Below are 15,904 nucleotides of genomic sequence, written 5' to 3'. Positions count from 1 at the left end.
ATAGAAGTGTGTATCAGTATGTCAGCAAAGGCTTTTTGCAGCACTCACCTCTCCAGGAGGATTAGTTTAGCCAATCTGCCCTTAGACACTTCAGGAGCAATTATCCCTGCTTGGACCACAGAGAGCCTGTCAGCTACACCATGGAAAGACAAACTGTTTCCGTGAGGGGACTGGGCTCTCAGAAAAACTTCCAAGTCTCTCAAGAAAGAACACAGCCTGCACCTCCTGTAATGTGTAATAAGCATGGGACACCCAAGAGGAGTCTCCTGACCATGCTGCTAATTAACAAACCGTCTGAATTGCTGAAATTGCAGTAAACCTGCCCATCATTCCTTCTACACTCAGGAGTGTTCTAAAAATACAACTGGGAAGAGGAGGGGGGAAATTGTTCCCATGTTTTCATGAACATTAATTCAATGTTTAAAAAATAATATCCAAATAATGGCAGATTTTTCAGCTACTTTCATACTTTCAGGCTTTTATGTCTGCATCTGAATCCTGCAAACATGAACATAATATATATTGCACACGTGTACACCCACATGCGAGCAGAGCTAGGCAGATCCACAGAGACAGAGATTTGCATTAATTTTTTCATATTCATTTAATTTTCCTTCATTTACTGGAGAAAACAAGGGGTTTTTTGCTAATGGAACTGCAGTTTCACATAGGGAGAAGGAAGTTATCATTCTCATCTTCATCATTGCATATAATGAAGCAATTTCAGCAGCGCTCGTGTCAACAGATTGTTGGTGATGGTGCATCCTTCAGAAGGAATACAAATAGACTTCACTGACCCTGGAGTGCTGAGAGTAACATGAAACTTACTCTGACTTGTAAACTGAGCAAACATGACACGGAGATCACAGAATAAGGGCTTCTATTCCTCTTTAAGCCTTGTTTTGACAAAATGACTTTCTCCAGAGGGACGTTTCTGCCATTTTTTTTCCCAGCATGTTTCACCTTTCACTGACTATTAATCCCAGTATGACTTAACTTCAAATTATGATTCCCACCTATAGGCATATGTGAGTTAATTCTTAAATTTTTTCTCATTTATTTGAGCACACAGTTAGCACTCCAGATATCTAAGAAAATAAATATATGAAAACAATTGAGTAAATTGAGTTTAACCAAATGTACGAAGTTATAAATATTAGAAAAAAAAGTGTTATTAAAATTCATATTCATTCATGGAGAAGTTTTATTGTTAGTAACTTTAAGAAATCAGGACAGACCATAATATTTCTGAAAACTGCAATTTCTCATATTCTGTGTAGTATTCTTCTAGCTTTAGACTAAAGATAACTTCCCTATATCTAGTGCAGGCTAACTTTTATATAGCTATAAGTTTTAAACAGAATTTTTGGATTAATAAAGCATGTTTTGCTAAAAGAGAAATTATTCAGAGTATTTCTATTTCTCTTAATGCATGGCCTATGTAATAAGTTTGATGGCATGGATAGCATTTCAACACAAAATATTTCAAAATAAAGGCATTGGCACAGTAACTAGTATACTTGTTCCATGCAGCAGAACAGCTGAGGATGGGGTTTAGCCTCTTCCTCGTGTCAACTAACTGATAAGTAACTATTAGCAATATCAATGTATATGGTAAAAGACCTTGAAAATCTTGTCCATGGTTTGCAGATGGGAAAGCAAAGCATGTCAAAAATCGCTACAGAGTTTGGCTGTAACCCACCCTCCTAATTCTCCTTTCAACTAGGCCATGGAATCTGAGGACAATAATAGTGGCTGCTTATGTGAAAAAATGTGTCAGGCTTGGTTGCCTTGGTTGTGTAAGATATTAGATATGGGATGGCAGTTCCAAGTTTGGATAAAGAAAATGCCAGGCTAGACGTAAATTACTTTTTTTTTTACAATGTTGAAGGTAAAAATGCAAGGTGAAAAGGGATTAATTATTTTTCTAGAGCAATAACCAAACTCCATTTCAAGGAAAATTTGATGGTCCAGATAAATGTTTGCCTATGGTGTGGCTCTTAAACAGACTTCAGGGGAGTAGAACAGCCATATTTGGTAACTTCTAAGTATTCTGATTTTTTTTCTTCTAAGTTTTCTGGCTTTTCTTTTCCCCAACAGAGCTACAGCGAACCTGTTGATGTTAAAGCCTCCCCACAACCTCAGATGATGACTTCAAAGCAGTCAGTGTTTCATGGGCCTGCCCAGGCTCACTCTGCACTGTACCTCAGTTCCCACTACCACCAACAACCAGGAATGAATCCTCACATCACCGCCATGCATGCCAATATCCCCAGGAACATAGCGCCCAAGCCCAACAATCAAATGCCAGTGACTGTTTCCATAGCAAACATGGCTGTGTCCCCTCCTCCACCACTTCAGATCAGCCCCCCTCTGCACCAGCATCTCAACATCCAGCAGCACCAGCCGATCCCAATGCAGCAGTCCATTGGAAACCAGCTACCAATGCAGGTCCAGTCTGCTTTACACTCACCTACAATGCAGCAAGTAAGTTGGGGCTTTTCAGTTCTCTCGGGAATTATTTTATTTTTGGGGAGGGTGTGGGGAGGGGAGTCATCCAGAAGTTAGCATAGTGAGAGAGATTTAGATTAGCTTTAATTTTGCAGGTTCCAAAATCATGGTAGTATAGGCTTAGTCTTCCAAGGACAAGAACAAAGGAGTTCAACTAGAGGATGGAAAACTGCAGTAGAAGTGTTTGTGCTAGTGACAATGTCCATCACTGTCCATAGATTCGTCTGCAAATCTGTGTCTACCCTGAAATAGTGAAATGCAAAGCTTTCAGGAGTCACACTTTGCAAACAAAAGGCAGGCATGTCTAGAAAAAACATGAGTGTAGCTTATGCTGTTACCCTTGTGCTGACTGTGATGTGGAACTGTCAGAGGAAACGTAAAGCAGCCCAGGTTGGACTGAACATGCTAGATTAAGTGAACACAAGTGTGTTACATTACTCCACATTCACAGCTTCATTTTGCTAAATAGATATACCTTCTTTTTACTGGAAATAAATGGGCTGTGTCCACCATCCCAATGTGGGGCTTTTTTGTTTGGTTTTTTTTTCCCTGCTCTGAATGTTTTAGATAGTTGATTCTCAATACATTTCCTATGAGTTCTGAGTTAATGCAGACCATCCATAGTATTGTGCCTTCCAGGCTTACACGGGAATATAAAGAGAGCAGATAAACTGTTGATTGCATGAGAGAAAATTTCCTTTTGTATTGTTTGAGATCTGACTATCAATAATAATATCTTGCTTTGTGAAGTGGCATTAAAATGAAAAATTTTTGAATGGAATTGCAAGAATCTACAAAATTTGTATACACAAAACTTGCCAGTACCGGCTGATAATACATAGTCATGAACTTGCTCCATGCTTTATATTTCTCTAAAAATTCACCTTTGCTAACAAGGCATTTGCATTTGCTTTCCAAGCCAGAAACATTTCATCTCAAGATTGTTCTTTAGAGTTGGGAATACTAGAACACAAGCCACAGCTTCTCGCCAGGAGAACAATTTAACAGGGGAAGAAATTTTCCAAAGCAGAAAAAAACCCCAAAAGTGTTGAAAGCAATTTGGACTGATAAACTTAGTTTTTCAGGAGATAAATCAAGGTATGCTCAGGATTATTTGGATTTATTCAAAGACTTTGATCTTAGTCTCAGGAGTGATTTGGAGTAATCAGAAAGGAAAACTTGTGAAGTGTTCACAACTTTTTCCTAGTTCGGTCAATTTGTCACTATCAGAGAAAACAGACTCAACAGACTTATGACCGCACATATGTGGAGTCATGTATTCATGGTGGTTTTCCTGCAGTTGGTGTAAGTGTTCCAGGAGAGCCATGCTCAAGTCTCAGAGAAACTCAGGAGCTGAGCCCAAGCCTGGGCAGCTGGAATTAGCTGGAGGAAGTCCTAGGTGGGTAAGCCAGGAGGGTCTGTCTGGAGATCCTAAGCCCAGAGGAATCCTGGTTGTTGAACCTGAAGTCTCAGAGCAGTGAGAGACAAAGCAATACTCTGGTTCATTTACCAAACATGAGGAATTACATCTGTGACGGCCACCTGTTGAGATCTATAGCTATATTTCAATGAGTTTTTAGTGCACAGTGACTCAGTCTTCCAAGTTCAGATTGTTTGCCAGCTTCAGTGTCACTTGTGTATTAGTCGTCCAATGCAGAACTCCTTATGTCTTTTCCAGAATTGTTAGGCATAATTTACTGAATGCATTTGAAAAACTGTCTCTATTTAGTGAATTAATAGTAGAGTTGGGGCTAACAAAAAATGTCATGCAGATGTTAGATACTTACATATTTATACATAAACTATCACTTTTGTATGAATAAACACTTAGGCATTACTTTAAACTCTCTACCAAAGAAAAGCTAATGTAGTATGAATCTGCTAATGTTTTATTTTGCCAAGTTGCAAGCTTTTAGCACAAGGTGTGTGCATCCATGGTTTGGAAGTACTTTCAGTCATCTGTGAGATATATGGCACACAGCTGACTTGTTTCTTTCTTAAGAAAAAAATACAGGACACTTGGTTGTAGAAAACAGGTCTCTAGAAGTCAGAATGTAGACCTTTATCATGATGAGTCTTTTTTTTTAATTAAGGACAATTACAGTTAAGTAAAAATGCTGTACCTCTGTGTTCCTGTTAAACTCACAAAATTTTAGGTCAAATGCGTTTTACTAACTCATATTCCTTAGTTAGAAAGGCTGATGCTTTTAATGAAGGTACTGTGGTGAGATATTTCTGTTTCACTCAAGGTGCTTGTTACTTGTTGAAATGCTTCAGTGCCATGCTTCACCTACATGTCTCTTTAATCATTGTGTAATATCTACAAGCCAATTTATATTTCTTACACTCCTGCTTTTGCTTTACAGTCATGCAGCTTTTGAGCTCGAGAAAATCTATGTAATTTCGCTTTGGAATATTTGTTTGGGGTTTTTTTAACATATAACCACTTATAGAGTCTGTGAATTGAATTTAAATATAGCAAAATATATTTTACATTATAGGGCTATTATGTACTGACAATACCATGATTTGCCATGACAGAACAGAACAGAATAGTGGTATCCTGCTCAGTTTCTTAGGTATGTCCCTTTTTAGTCAAGAAATGATAGAAAACACGACACCAGGATTTCATACTGTGTTAGAACATAGAAGATAGGTTGGTCACCAGGAGGCAAATAGCAAAAAGTCAAGAGATTACAAGCTAAAAGTAAGGGCCTCTTTCTGGCTCAATTGTCAAAGGACTCTGCTCTCCCTTCTGGTTGAAATAGAGCAAACACTTTGCTGATCACAGAGCTTGTTAAAGAGGAAAAGATGTAGTGGGAGAAAAATTGAGCTCTCCCAGCATCTCAGAGTAAACAGCAGTAAGGAGAAAGAGGAGGCACCACACTGTCTGTCTGGCCTGTGGTGAGGAGGGAAAGGGAGGTCTGGATGTGATGTTCAGTCCCAAACAACACTGTGTAGAACACTCTCCTGAATAAAAAGCCAAGAAGAATGGAAGAATATGAATTCTGAGAAAGCAGAGCAATAGTTGCTTTTAAACCAACTTTTTTTTCACTTTCTCTTCCCTCAAGTTGTTTTATTTCCTCCATGCTTAGGTATGATCACCATAAACCTTTCCAATGACTCCATGAAGGCAGCAAGAACAGAAACTAGTAAACTTACCACTCCCTAGGGAGTGACTTGCAGCAGGAGTAATTTTCCTTTTTGGAAGCCTCAGCACTACTCATAGACTAATACACTATAAGAAAAAAAAAGAGACAAATTTTGTCATGTCATACTGCAGCATGGACCTTAATAGGCAAGAGAAGAGTAAGTCTGCCAACAGCTTCCCAGCAGAGCAGTTTTCTACTGCAGGTGTTGGCTCACCTGGCTGGGCACCTTCATTGCAGACTGTGCTGGAGGCATGTTAGAAGTAAACATCATCAATTGTGGGTTCTCTTTTTTTTTTCTTTTTTTCCCTTTTTCCCCCTTTTTTCTTTCTTTTTTTTTTTTTTTCAAACATCCCTCTTTGAAATAGTTCATGGCTCACCAGTGTGACACTCAACAGTAGCAGGCTCTGCAAATCCCTGCTCTCAACATACCCCTGCTTGAACTCTGGCTCTGTGGCATTTGGTCAGTCACTTTTTCCAGGAAAAGGATAGTTTCTTATCAAAGGCCATCTTGTAGAATGTCTGAAGGACTGCCAACTCCAAGAAAAACCACAAAGAGATCCAGATTTCAGTCCTGGCAGGCAGGAACACAGTTCTCCAAAAAACATTGTGCGTGAAATTCACAAACTCTTCTATGCAGACTTTGAGGAGGGTCTACTAAGAAGTGCTGACCTGAGGAGAGAGTTCTGTTCCCACTGCTTCCAGGGCAATGAGCTGATCTTCATCAGCTCTACAGGGAACAGCATGTCCTTCTCCATATCCAGCACTCCTTGCCTGCACGTGTGCAGCTGCCAAATCAAGAGTTACTGCCAGCTGGAGAAGGGCAGTCTCCTTTGAGGATCAACAAAAACTACAGAACATCAAAAAAATCAGAAGTGTTGGTAGCCAAAAGTCCTCAGTGACTGCACAATTTCTGTTATTTTTAAAATCAATTAACTCTGTGGAGTATGCAGCTGATGCAATGCATCCAAATTGGTCTGAAATGCAATATAAAATTTCGGTATTAGCATTTTGGTCATGTGCCTAGTATAAGTAATTATTTTTTAATTTCTTTTAAACAATCTCTATTTCAAGTTATCTAAATTGTAACTTCTTGGAGGTAGATTATTTTGTCATTTTTTCTCTTCTGTTCCAACAGTCAATTAATAAATTTTAAAAAGGTCATTACTGTAGACCTTTGGGATGCTTGTTTACAGTGATAATCCTTTTAAACTATAAAAAAATGACCATAATCTCTGTTCTCATACTTAGTTTAAAATTAGATCCTGATTTTTATTAACTTCTAATTCTGAAATTCATTATATTTTTCTTAAATATCATTAACAGGAGATGTGTTAAAGTTTTACTTTTCAAAGTCAAAATTCACTCTGCCATAGTTTTTCTTTTATCCACCTTTGACACAGAGGTAGACTCACAATAGATTTGAAGAGTGTGATTTTTCTTTCATTAAATGCTCATATGAGCATCTTATCACTGTATAATTTTTTGACTGATACAGAGTTTTCTCTCTCCAGTCTGTTTCTTAGGTTTGACATGATGTTTAATTTTTACTCAGTTTGCCTTAGATGATCTGATTATTAACCCTTGTCATTCAAATCAGCACAATTTCTCCAAAGTTCAGGCTGAAGCAGCAGCTGAAGCTGCGGCCTGTTTTCACTTGCAAGTTCATTCTTTCCTTTCTCTACTCTCATGGACATTTGTGCCTCTTTCTGAGCATACACCTCTACCCAGCCTGTTCACTGTGCTCTTTGGTGTGAAGAGCGATGAGACTGAGGATTCACTCCCTCGTTAATATACCCAGATGTTGTTGAGGAACTCTTTAAGTAGCCCTACTGGAAGCATCACCTTCCCTGCTCAAAATCCTTCACCCAAGCATTGCATGGGATGGTGAGTCCCATGTCCAACTCTGTCCCATTCCAGTTCACAGGTAGAGGAAACAAAACTAAGTTCTTAATTGCTAGTAGCCATGGCTGCAAGTACCTATGCATAACAAAGCACCAGAAGATTAATGTATGTCACTTTTTTTTTTAAATAATAACTCATTTTAGTCTACTTTTAGCTATTTCTTTTTCTTTAGAAAATAAATGTATACAGCAATACGATTGCATAGCCTGCCAAAAATAATAACCTCATTTTTTCTGGTATATATTTTATATACAGCAAACTCAGGAACCTGCTGTATTTGTCCAGATTTCTTCTTCTTTTTTGTTAAGCTTTGTCTTCGAATGAGGTCAAGAGAAAAAAAAAATCATTAATATCTGTCAACTTCCTTTATAACCTTAAGGAAAAATCTTTGTATGATATCACACAGACAGATTTTCAATTTCCTTGTGTAATAAACAGATGCTTTAGGATTTGGATGTAATTTAAAGGTTTAAAATATCACATTGAGATTGATGAATAAATCAGTTGTGAAGACAAAAACATTGATGCCTGTTGAAAATACCTCTCCAGACAGGCAGGAAATGAAATTAGTTCTTAGTAAAGTGTGGAGATGAGGATCACTCTTTAGTTCTGCTGCAGGCTTTTTAGGACTTGCTACAGTGGCACAACGAAACTGCTAGGGCTACAGAAATCTAATTAAAGAGCAAATGTCCCTCCTGACATCAAATTAATCTTTATCAAGTTCCCTATTTTTATTTCAATCTGGGACAAGAAAATGAAATTTAAAATTCTAGGCATGTTGCAAAACAGTTGGTGATTTTCTCTTGAGCATTACAATGCAAAAACATTGAGCATTGTTTAATTAGACCTCGAAGCACTCATTTTCTGAGCACTTTTTATTTCATCATTGTTTGTTAAGGGCTTACATAAATAATACCCAAATATTTATCACAAGCCTGGTACAAGGCTGTTTCCCTCTGTTGTACAGATCTGTGTTTTCAGAGCCTTTTCTGTTGATGAAAAAGCTGAAGTAATTTTTGTTTACATCTTGAACAGTACCATACTTTATCAGTCCTTCATACTGAGTTGAGGTTGCTTAAATGACTTGGCTTTAACAAGGACGTTTTCCATCAGGTATTCTGGTAGCCCTCACCCCCCAGAGGGACCACTGAGACCCTTCTAGGACTGGAGCCTGGCACAGACACCCCTGAATCATGTTAGCATTTATCACCTGAGTGTGCCCTAAGAAACAGAGCCCAATCCCAACCAGCCATAAACTAAATAGAACTTGTCAGGTACAAGATGAAAGCATTGTTACGCCTTATTTTGCAGGTAGAAGAATTAAATTTGGCTCTGCAGCCCCAACCTTAACATGAGAGGTACCAGTTCAGTCCAAACACACGTGCACACGTGCTTTGCTGGAAGAGAGCCAAGGCAATTGGGCTGTGGTCACACAGAAAACCTGAAAATATATGAGAATGCATCCACAGTTCCTGAGTTTAAACCCAGGACTGTTCTCTGACACCTAAGCTATTTATTTATCCTAATTCCAGAAGAAATGGAATGGATATTGTACTGGTGGTTTCTTCCTTGGGTTTGGAGGAACTGTCTCCTTGCTTCATGAGTGTTGTCCAGAGTTTGTGGATGCTCCCTCTCTCCGAAAGTGTTCAAGGCCAGGTTGGATGGACCTATGAGCAACCTGGTTTAATGGAAGGTGTCCCTGCCCATCAGATGATCTTTAAGGTCCCTTCCAACCCAAACCATTCTATGATTTTAGGGGTACTTGAGTCTCTGTGCCTGCTCACTTGCATGCTTTGCTACTGGCTACTGTCCCTGTATAGTGTTTTTCTTAATATATGATAGATCAGGGGATTTGCTACCGAAGGTAAATCTGAGTGCCTGGGGCTAGGATGTGTTTCTGTGGTTGGTTTCCTCTTACAGCTAAACTAAAAAGGCTTTATGGTTGGTGTTTTGTACAAAAATGATGAAGATGGTATACAAACTCAAATTTTCTGCCTTCTAATTACACAAAACTCCGATTAAAGTCATTGGGAAATCTGCTCAATTACTGTTTCCTTTGGATCTGTTGCAGGTATGGGAGTTGTCTCTGCAGCTTGCTGCACAGATTTAAAGCCTGGTGAAAAGGCAGTGCATGAGCCTGGAGGTTACAGTTCCCATGGGTGTAAAACCCACCACGGGAAGGCTTTATTTAATCTCATTAACAGGGCAGTATATAAATAACATGGCAACTAGATGAAGAATTCAGCTGTGAACTTGCTCGCTACTAATGGTCTGTTTCTTGGAGTCAACAGGGATAAAGTGAGGTTTCCAAGAGTGTTTAAGGTACTGAAGTGTTACTCAGGGTATTCTCCATATGGAAAATATTAAGAAATAAAGTTGCAGTCATTTATGGCCTAGACTAAAACCCATGATCAGGATGAGTGGAGTGAGGTGGCAGTGCACGAGAGGTGGGGCAAAACACCTGCAGGACCTCAGGGAATAGTCAGGGAAGAGATAAGAAGGAAGTGACGTTCCATTTGAAGGAAGGTAATTTCTATGGATGCAGTGGGACAAGAGAAAGCTGAGAACATTCATTTATCTTGACAAAGGGTAGCATGGCTGCCTTCTTAAATGTGCAGAAAAAAAACATCTGTCCACAAAATTCCTGTCCTAATGAAGGCTGAGTAAGAAAAGCAATCACACACAACACACTAACACTGAATTAACAAAAAGCTATGAGAGTTAATTCTGTCTATTCTGTATGTGATCTTTGGCTGGAAGAAGTGAGTTTCCAAACTAGGCATCTTGGTGCAAGTTCCATTTCTGATTTATTAGCTATGCATCCAGTTAACTTCAGTGGGAATTGTATGCTCTTGCCCCAGGAAGGAGTTTGGTCTGGATTTTTTCAGTAGACATAAATTGCTTTAATACAACAGTCCCATATTTTACCCAGTACAGCTCTTCCTACTTTACAGGAACACGATGTACAGGGTGAACCAGATACAGTAGCCTTGAAATTTCAATTGTTCTCCTGGGATTTAAACACAATATTTAAACATCAGAATATATCAAAAGAGCTAAAAATGATTATGACTTTTCATATGACAGAAAATTCAGGGAGCAGGTTAGATGTCTCTTTGAAACTTCCACTTTTATTTCTCATCTCCTTGGTTTCAAAAGCAAGTTATTCTGTGCTACTTTCACTACATTAGTCCAACAACTGTTAAAAACCTTTGGTTGAATTTCCGTTTAGTTGAGAGAGAAGTGCAAATAAAAGAAGCAGCAGATGGTCCCTTTGTGACTGAATGAAGAAAAAGGGTTTTGAGAACAATACGTGAATAGGTGTAGTCTAATAAAACAGTCAGCCACCTGCTGCCTACATCCTTCAAAAAGATTCTGTTGCATATTCTGGGAATTAGTGACTAGTGTGTATGCTTACATTTAATCTAAATGGAAGCTCTAAGGAGCAAACAGACCTTTTTGTCCCAGTGCTGATTGAGTTGTTCTCTTGGTTCTGAATTGTTTCTGCTCTGTCTCCTTTAGTTCCATCCTGTGACTGTGTAACAGCAAACAGAGCTTTGGCAGTGTTTCATTTCTCAAGCCGAAGAAAGATTTTAAAACTTAGAAAGCACCTACACATTTTGGCCTATTTTAGGTTTTATAACCAAAATCTCACCTGGAAAAGAAGTATTCTCTACCACTGGACAGTACAGTCTGCAATTTTACTTGTTTTAATGCACCCAACCTGTTACTTTTTTTCCATACTTTGTAATGTACTTGTTTTCTCCTCTAGGGATTTACTCTTCAGCCTGATTATCAGAATATCATCAATCCAACATCAACAGCTGCACAAGTTGTTACCCAAGCAATGGAGTATGTTCGTTCAGGGTGCAGAAATCCTCCAGCACAGACTGTGGACTGGAATAATGACTACTGCAGTAATGGGTAAGCAGCCAGTGAATGCCACCTTGTGTTGAGCAACATTCATGACACAAGTATATGATAGAGAATTTGGGACCAGCATTGTTGCCTGTTTCCCTACAGCGTTTCTGAAGTGTATCTGTGATGGTCCTGTATTTATTCAGCAGTTAGTCTGTTGTGGGAGAGTAATTGTTCAATCCATACATTTATTAGACATTTTTGTCACCTTATCACAGAACATACAGTTTCTAGGTCTCAGAGAACTTGCATTCCGTAGAAGATCAGAACTGAAATCTTAGTGAGAAGGAATAAGAAAGAAGTTTTAAGATCACTATGTATCAGTGAGAGGCAAATGACCTGAACTATTTTCTAGTCTGGGTCATGAAAATAGCTAGCTTGGCTCATGAAAAACCACATCAGTGAGAAGCAGGGCTGATACATGGGAATCAAGATACATGGAAGAGAATAGCATGAAGAACACATGATTGTAACCAGAAACAAAACACCATACCTATAGGAGCCCTATGTCCTCAATATAAGGTTAGTAATCCCTTCAAACCTTCATCTTCAGCAGCATGGTTTTTGTGGAGCCATGTCACTGTGCCAGGAACTGCCTGGAAACATTTAAGACTGAACAGAAGGTATCTTTTCAGTTTTAAATTATAGATGTTGTGCCTTGTGAACATGCCCACCAGCCTGACCTTTCTTTGACTTAGCCTGAATGCCCAAGGCAATGGAAGATAAAAGCTCTTGCTTGCTCCCAAAGTGCCAAATCTAGCCCAGACAAATGAACAGAAAGCAGAAATAAAGACCAGTTTCATCCATTATGTTTACTTAAACTGAAAATTTCACTTGCCTTATTGTTTTAAAGTGTTCCTGGAACTCAAATTAGAACTGAATAAAAATAATTTTCTGGCTACTAGTTCAGAATAACACCTTTGCTACAACCTGCTGACACTGAGGCAGACTTTAGCTAGTCTGAACTGCAGCATCATTCTTTCCCATACCTATCACTGTTGCCCCATGACTTGCCCCCTTGTTCAGCAGAACAGTTTCACTTCTGTGCTCTACCATCATGTCAAGACTTGTGCTGCAGGCCCTAGTTGAAATCTATCCAGCCCAGAGACTTTTACAGCCACTTACACTGAGCTCTGAATAGACTGTCCTCTGTCAAACAAGCCACAGCCACCTGTGGATTTGATTCCTGGTCTCTTCTGAAACAAAGCAATGTGTTATTGTTCCTAGAAGTGCTCTCCAGGTGTTCAGTGGGTGTAATTTCCCATCCCCAGCAGCTTTCTCTGAGCACATATAGCTGTAGATAGCCCACCCTGTGTAGATAAGACTTTGTAAATCCATGTGAACTTAAACTATCTTTGCTTGGCTTCTGCTGTCCCCTTGCAAATGCTTACCATGCAAATGCTGCCAATCCACACAGGCCATATCTGTACCAGTAAATCAAATATGCCAGAGGCTCAGTAAGGGGCTGACAGCCATGTTCATGTAATGAAGCTCTCCTGCTCTAAGTAAAGGCTGCTTCTTATTGGGTGCTTATGGAGCATCATTCCAAGACCTGTGCTAAATGTGGAGCTCCAAGCAGTTTTTGATAGTGCTACCAGCCCACTAATGCAGGTTACCCCAAACCAGTGCTCAAACCCATGTCCCAGTCCTGGGCAGTTTTAAAGACAGATGTGGTCTCCAGGTTGCTATAAGTCACTTTTTCTTATTATTACCATGGCAATGCAGCTGTACTTCAGTGATATGCTTGGAATTAATGACATGCAGTGGGGCTGTGGGGCTGATCTTTTTTTTTTTTTTGAAGAATAGAACTATATTCAAATATTAGAAATAAAGTCACATTTGTTCTTTTTCTCTTTGAACAGGGGCATGCAGAGGGACAAAGCACTCTACCTTACCTGAAAATCTGAAACATCTCTCCTTTCCTTTCACTGAGGAATGCAGGGAAGTCTTTTCATCATGGATTGCTTTATGCAGTCAGGGCAGTTCTGCATTTTATTAGAAAATACAAGTTGCTAAGCACTTAGGACTATTTGAGCTTGTGGGTCACCCACTCTGGAAAAAATAGTCTCGCTTCTTTCCTTTTCTTTGTTTTTTTCCCCATTTTTTCTCTTTCTTTCTCCTTTCCACCCCTTCCCTGAGATCCTGTAACGGACATTGCTTTTCTTCTTCCCTGAAGGAAACTTGGACCATTCAGATTTTATGTTGGTTTTTGCTGTGAAGTGCTGCGGTAGTAACTGCCTTAGCAACTGTAGATGTCTCGGATAAAAGTCCTGGATTTTCCATTGGTTTTTCATAATGGGTGTTTATATGAAACTACTAAAGACTTTTTAAATGGCTTGATGTAGCAGTCATAGCAAGTTTGTAAATAGCATCTATGTTACACTCTCCTAGAGTATAAAATGTGAATGTTTTTGTAGCTAATTGTAATTGAAACTGGCTCATTCCAGTTTATTGATTTCACAATAAGGGTAAAATTGGCAAACATTCATATTTTTACTTCATTTTTAAACAACTGACTGATAGTCTATATTTTCAAAGTATTGGGAGAAAAAAAGTAAAGTAGTCCCAAATTATATTAATTAAAAATATTGGCTTTGTCTCATAAAATAAATACAAAAAACTTAGGAGAAAAAACTAATGTTGATAAAGAGCAAACACATTTATTTTGTACTGCCTAAAAAATGCTTTTTTTTTTAAAGAAAATCACTTTATGTGTACTGGTTAGTAAACGTCATTTAAGTCCTTTTATGTATAAAACTGCCAAATGCTTACCTGATATTTTATTAGATGCAGAAACAGATTGGAGACAGCTAAATTATAACCTCTACATATGGCTATGTATTATTGTTTCTTCATACTGTGTCTGTATTTAATCTTTTTTATGGAACCTGTTGCGCCTATTTATGAAATAATAAATATAGGTGTTTGTAAGTAAATTTGTTAGCATTTTAAAAAGGTTTCTTTGACGCTTTAACTTTTGCTGGCACAAATTGTTCACAACTGATGATGTGAATACTTTATTTAGTTTTTACAGTGACAAATATAACAACAAACCTGCTTTAATGGCAGAAAATGAAGGTAACCAAGAACTATTTCTCTATTTCTTTGGTTGTTATGGAAAATTAAAAAAAGGTATTTTAAGTAACTCCCTTTTTAAAGCATTGTAGGAGGAAGTTGCCCAAAACTAAGACTTGAACCAACAAAACTAACTGAATAAAACTGCATAACACTGCTTCTTGAAACTTCATCATGTTTTGTTAATTTGTCAAGTGGAATAAACATATTACCAAAAGAAATATTACCAAATATGCTTCAGCCATTTTATTATATATGCAAAGATCCTGCAGAATTTTAGGAAGTATATCAGAAATACATCCTAAAATAAAAGGTAAGTTCAGCAGCCGCAGGGAAAGGGATAAAAATATCCAAAAGAAGGTATTTTGTCAATGTTTGGGATCAGGGATAGCTCTGAAAATATATTTCTGGATGATTTTGTCACAGATGCCTGTCCCTTTAATGGACACTACCACTGATTTGTATTTTCTGTGTGAAATAAAGGAAGCAATTCAGATAGAATACACATTTGGCAATGCCATTGTTTTTTCTTTATAAAACAAAACAGAAACAAAGGCATGCTTGCTTCTGAATTATTTCAGGCAATGTACAATCGGAATCACTTGGCATGTAATAACTAATAAATAATGCAGATCAGATGTGATTACTCAAATAACTGTAGCTGAGAGCTCTAATTTTCCTGTCTTGAAACTGTATGAGAACTCGTGATTAAATTCACAGTTTATTGTTTGTCTGTTTAGTACTTTAGAAATATACCAGCACTACTAATTACCCAATGTCTTCTATTTATTATATTACAGTAAACTACATTTTCCACTCATATTAATTCTAAAGAGAAAAGATAATTACTGAGAATGAGAAAAATCAACTTTGATTTCAACAGGCAGTTTTCTATTTTCTTTTATGGAAAAGAATTGTGTTATCTTCATTTCTTTTAGAGCAGGTGCGCAGTCACATAAAGTTGTTAATTTCGGTATCCAAGCAGAGTTCGAAATACAAGAAAACTTTAATGTAAATAAAAAAGTACATCATGAATAAAATACTTATTCTGTATGAACCTCTGGCTAGTTGGTGTCTCTCAGTCTGTCAGCATGGGAAGCTCTGGTGTGTGTGCTGTGCAGCACTTTACCCATCCAGTGTGGTTCTGGTACCCATCCTCTGAGTGAGGTTCTGTGTCTGGTCTCTGCTCAGATGAAACAACTGTGCTGGAAGAACAGCAGGTTTTGGCCATGGATATACTGAAACCAATTTTTCCCAAAAGAAAGATCCAACTTCAATCCATAGATGTCAATTCTTCATGTCTCACTTCAGAAAAATAAATGGTGGTCAGCCATGGGCAGTCTGCT

General features: G+C 38.2%; 1 protein-coding gene across 7 annotated transcripts in view; it reads left to right on the top strand.

The window, feature by feature from the left end:
- The window catches only part of TOX (thymocyte selection associated high mobility group box), a 219,195-nt gene extending 203,612 nt beyond the window's left edge, over positions 1-15,583 (top strand). For all 7 annotated transcript variants that reach the window (XM_030944218.1, XM_030944222.1, XM_030944224.1 and 4 more), the window contains 3 exons: positions 2,101-2,487; positions 11,338-11,489; positions 13,346-15,583. In XM_030944218.1, coding sequence (XP_030800078.1) covers positions 2,101-2,487; positions 11,338-11,489; positions 13,346-13,382 — 576 coding nt within the window. In that variant the 3' untranslated portion in view covers positions 13,383-15,583. The remainder of the gene's footprint in view (positions 1-2,100; positions 2,488-11,337; positions 11,490-13,345) is intronic.
- Positions 15,584-15,904: the final 321 nt, after the last annotated feature.

Source organism: Camarhynchus parvulus, chromosome 2 (assembly GCF_901933205.1).
Source record: "Camarhynchus parvulus chromosome 2, STF_HiC, whole genome shotgun sequence".
In the NCBI taxonomy this organism is placed as follows: Eukaryota; Metazoa; Chordata; class Aves; order Passeriformes; family Thraupidae; genus Camarhynchus; species Camarhynchus parvulus.
Note: the sequence above shows the minus strand (reverse complement) of the source record. Positions and strands in the feature narration are given on the sequence as shown.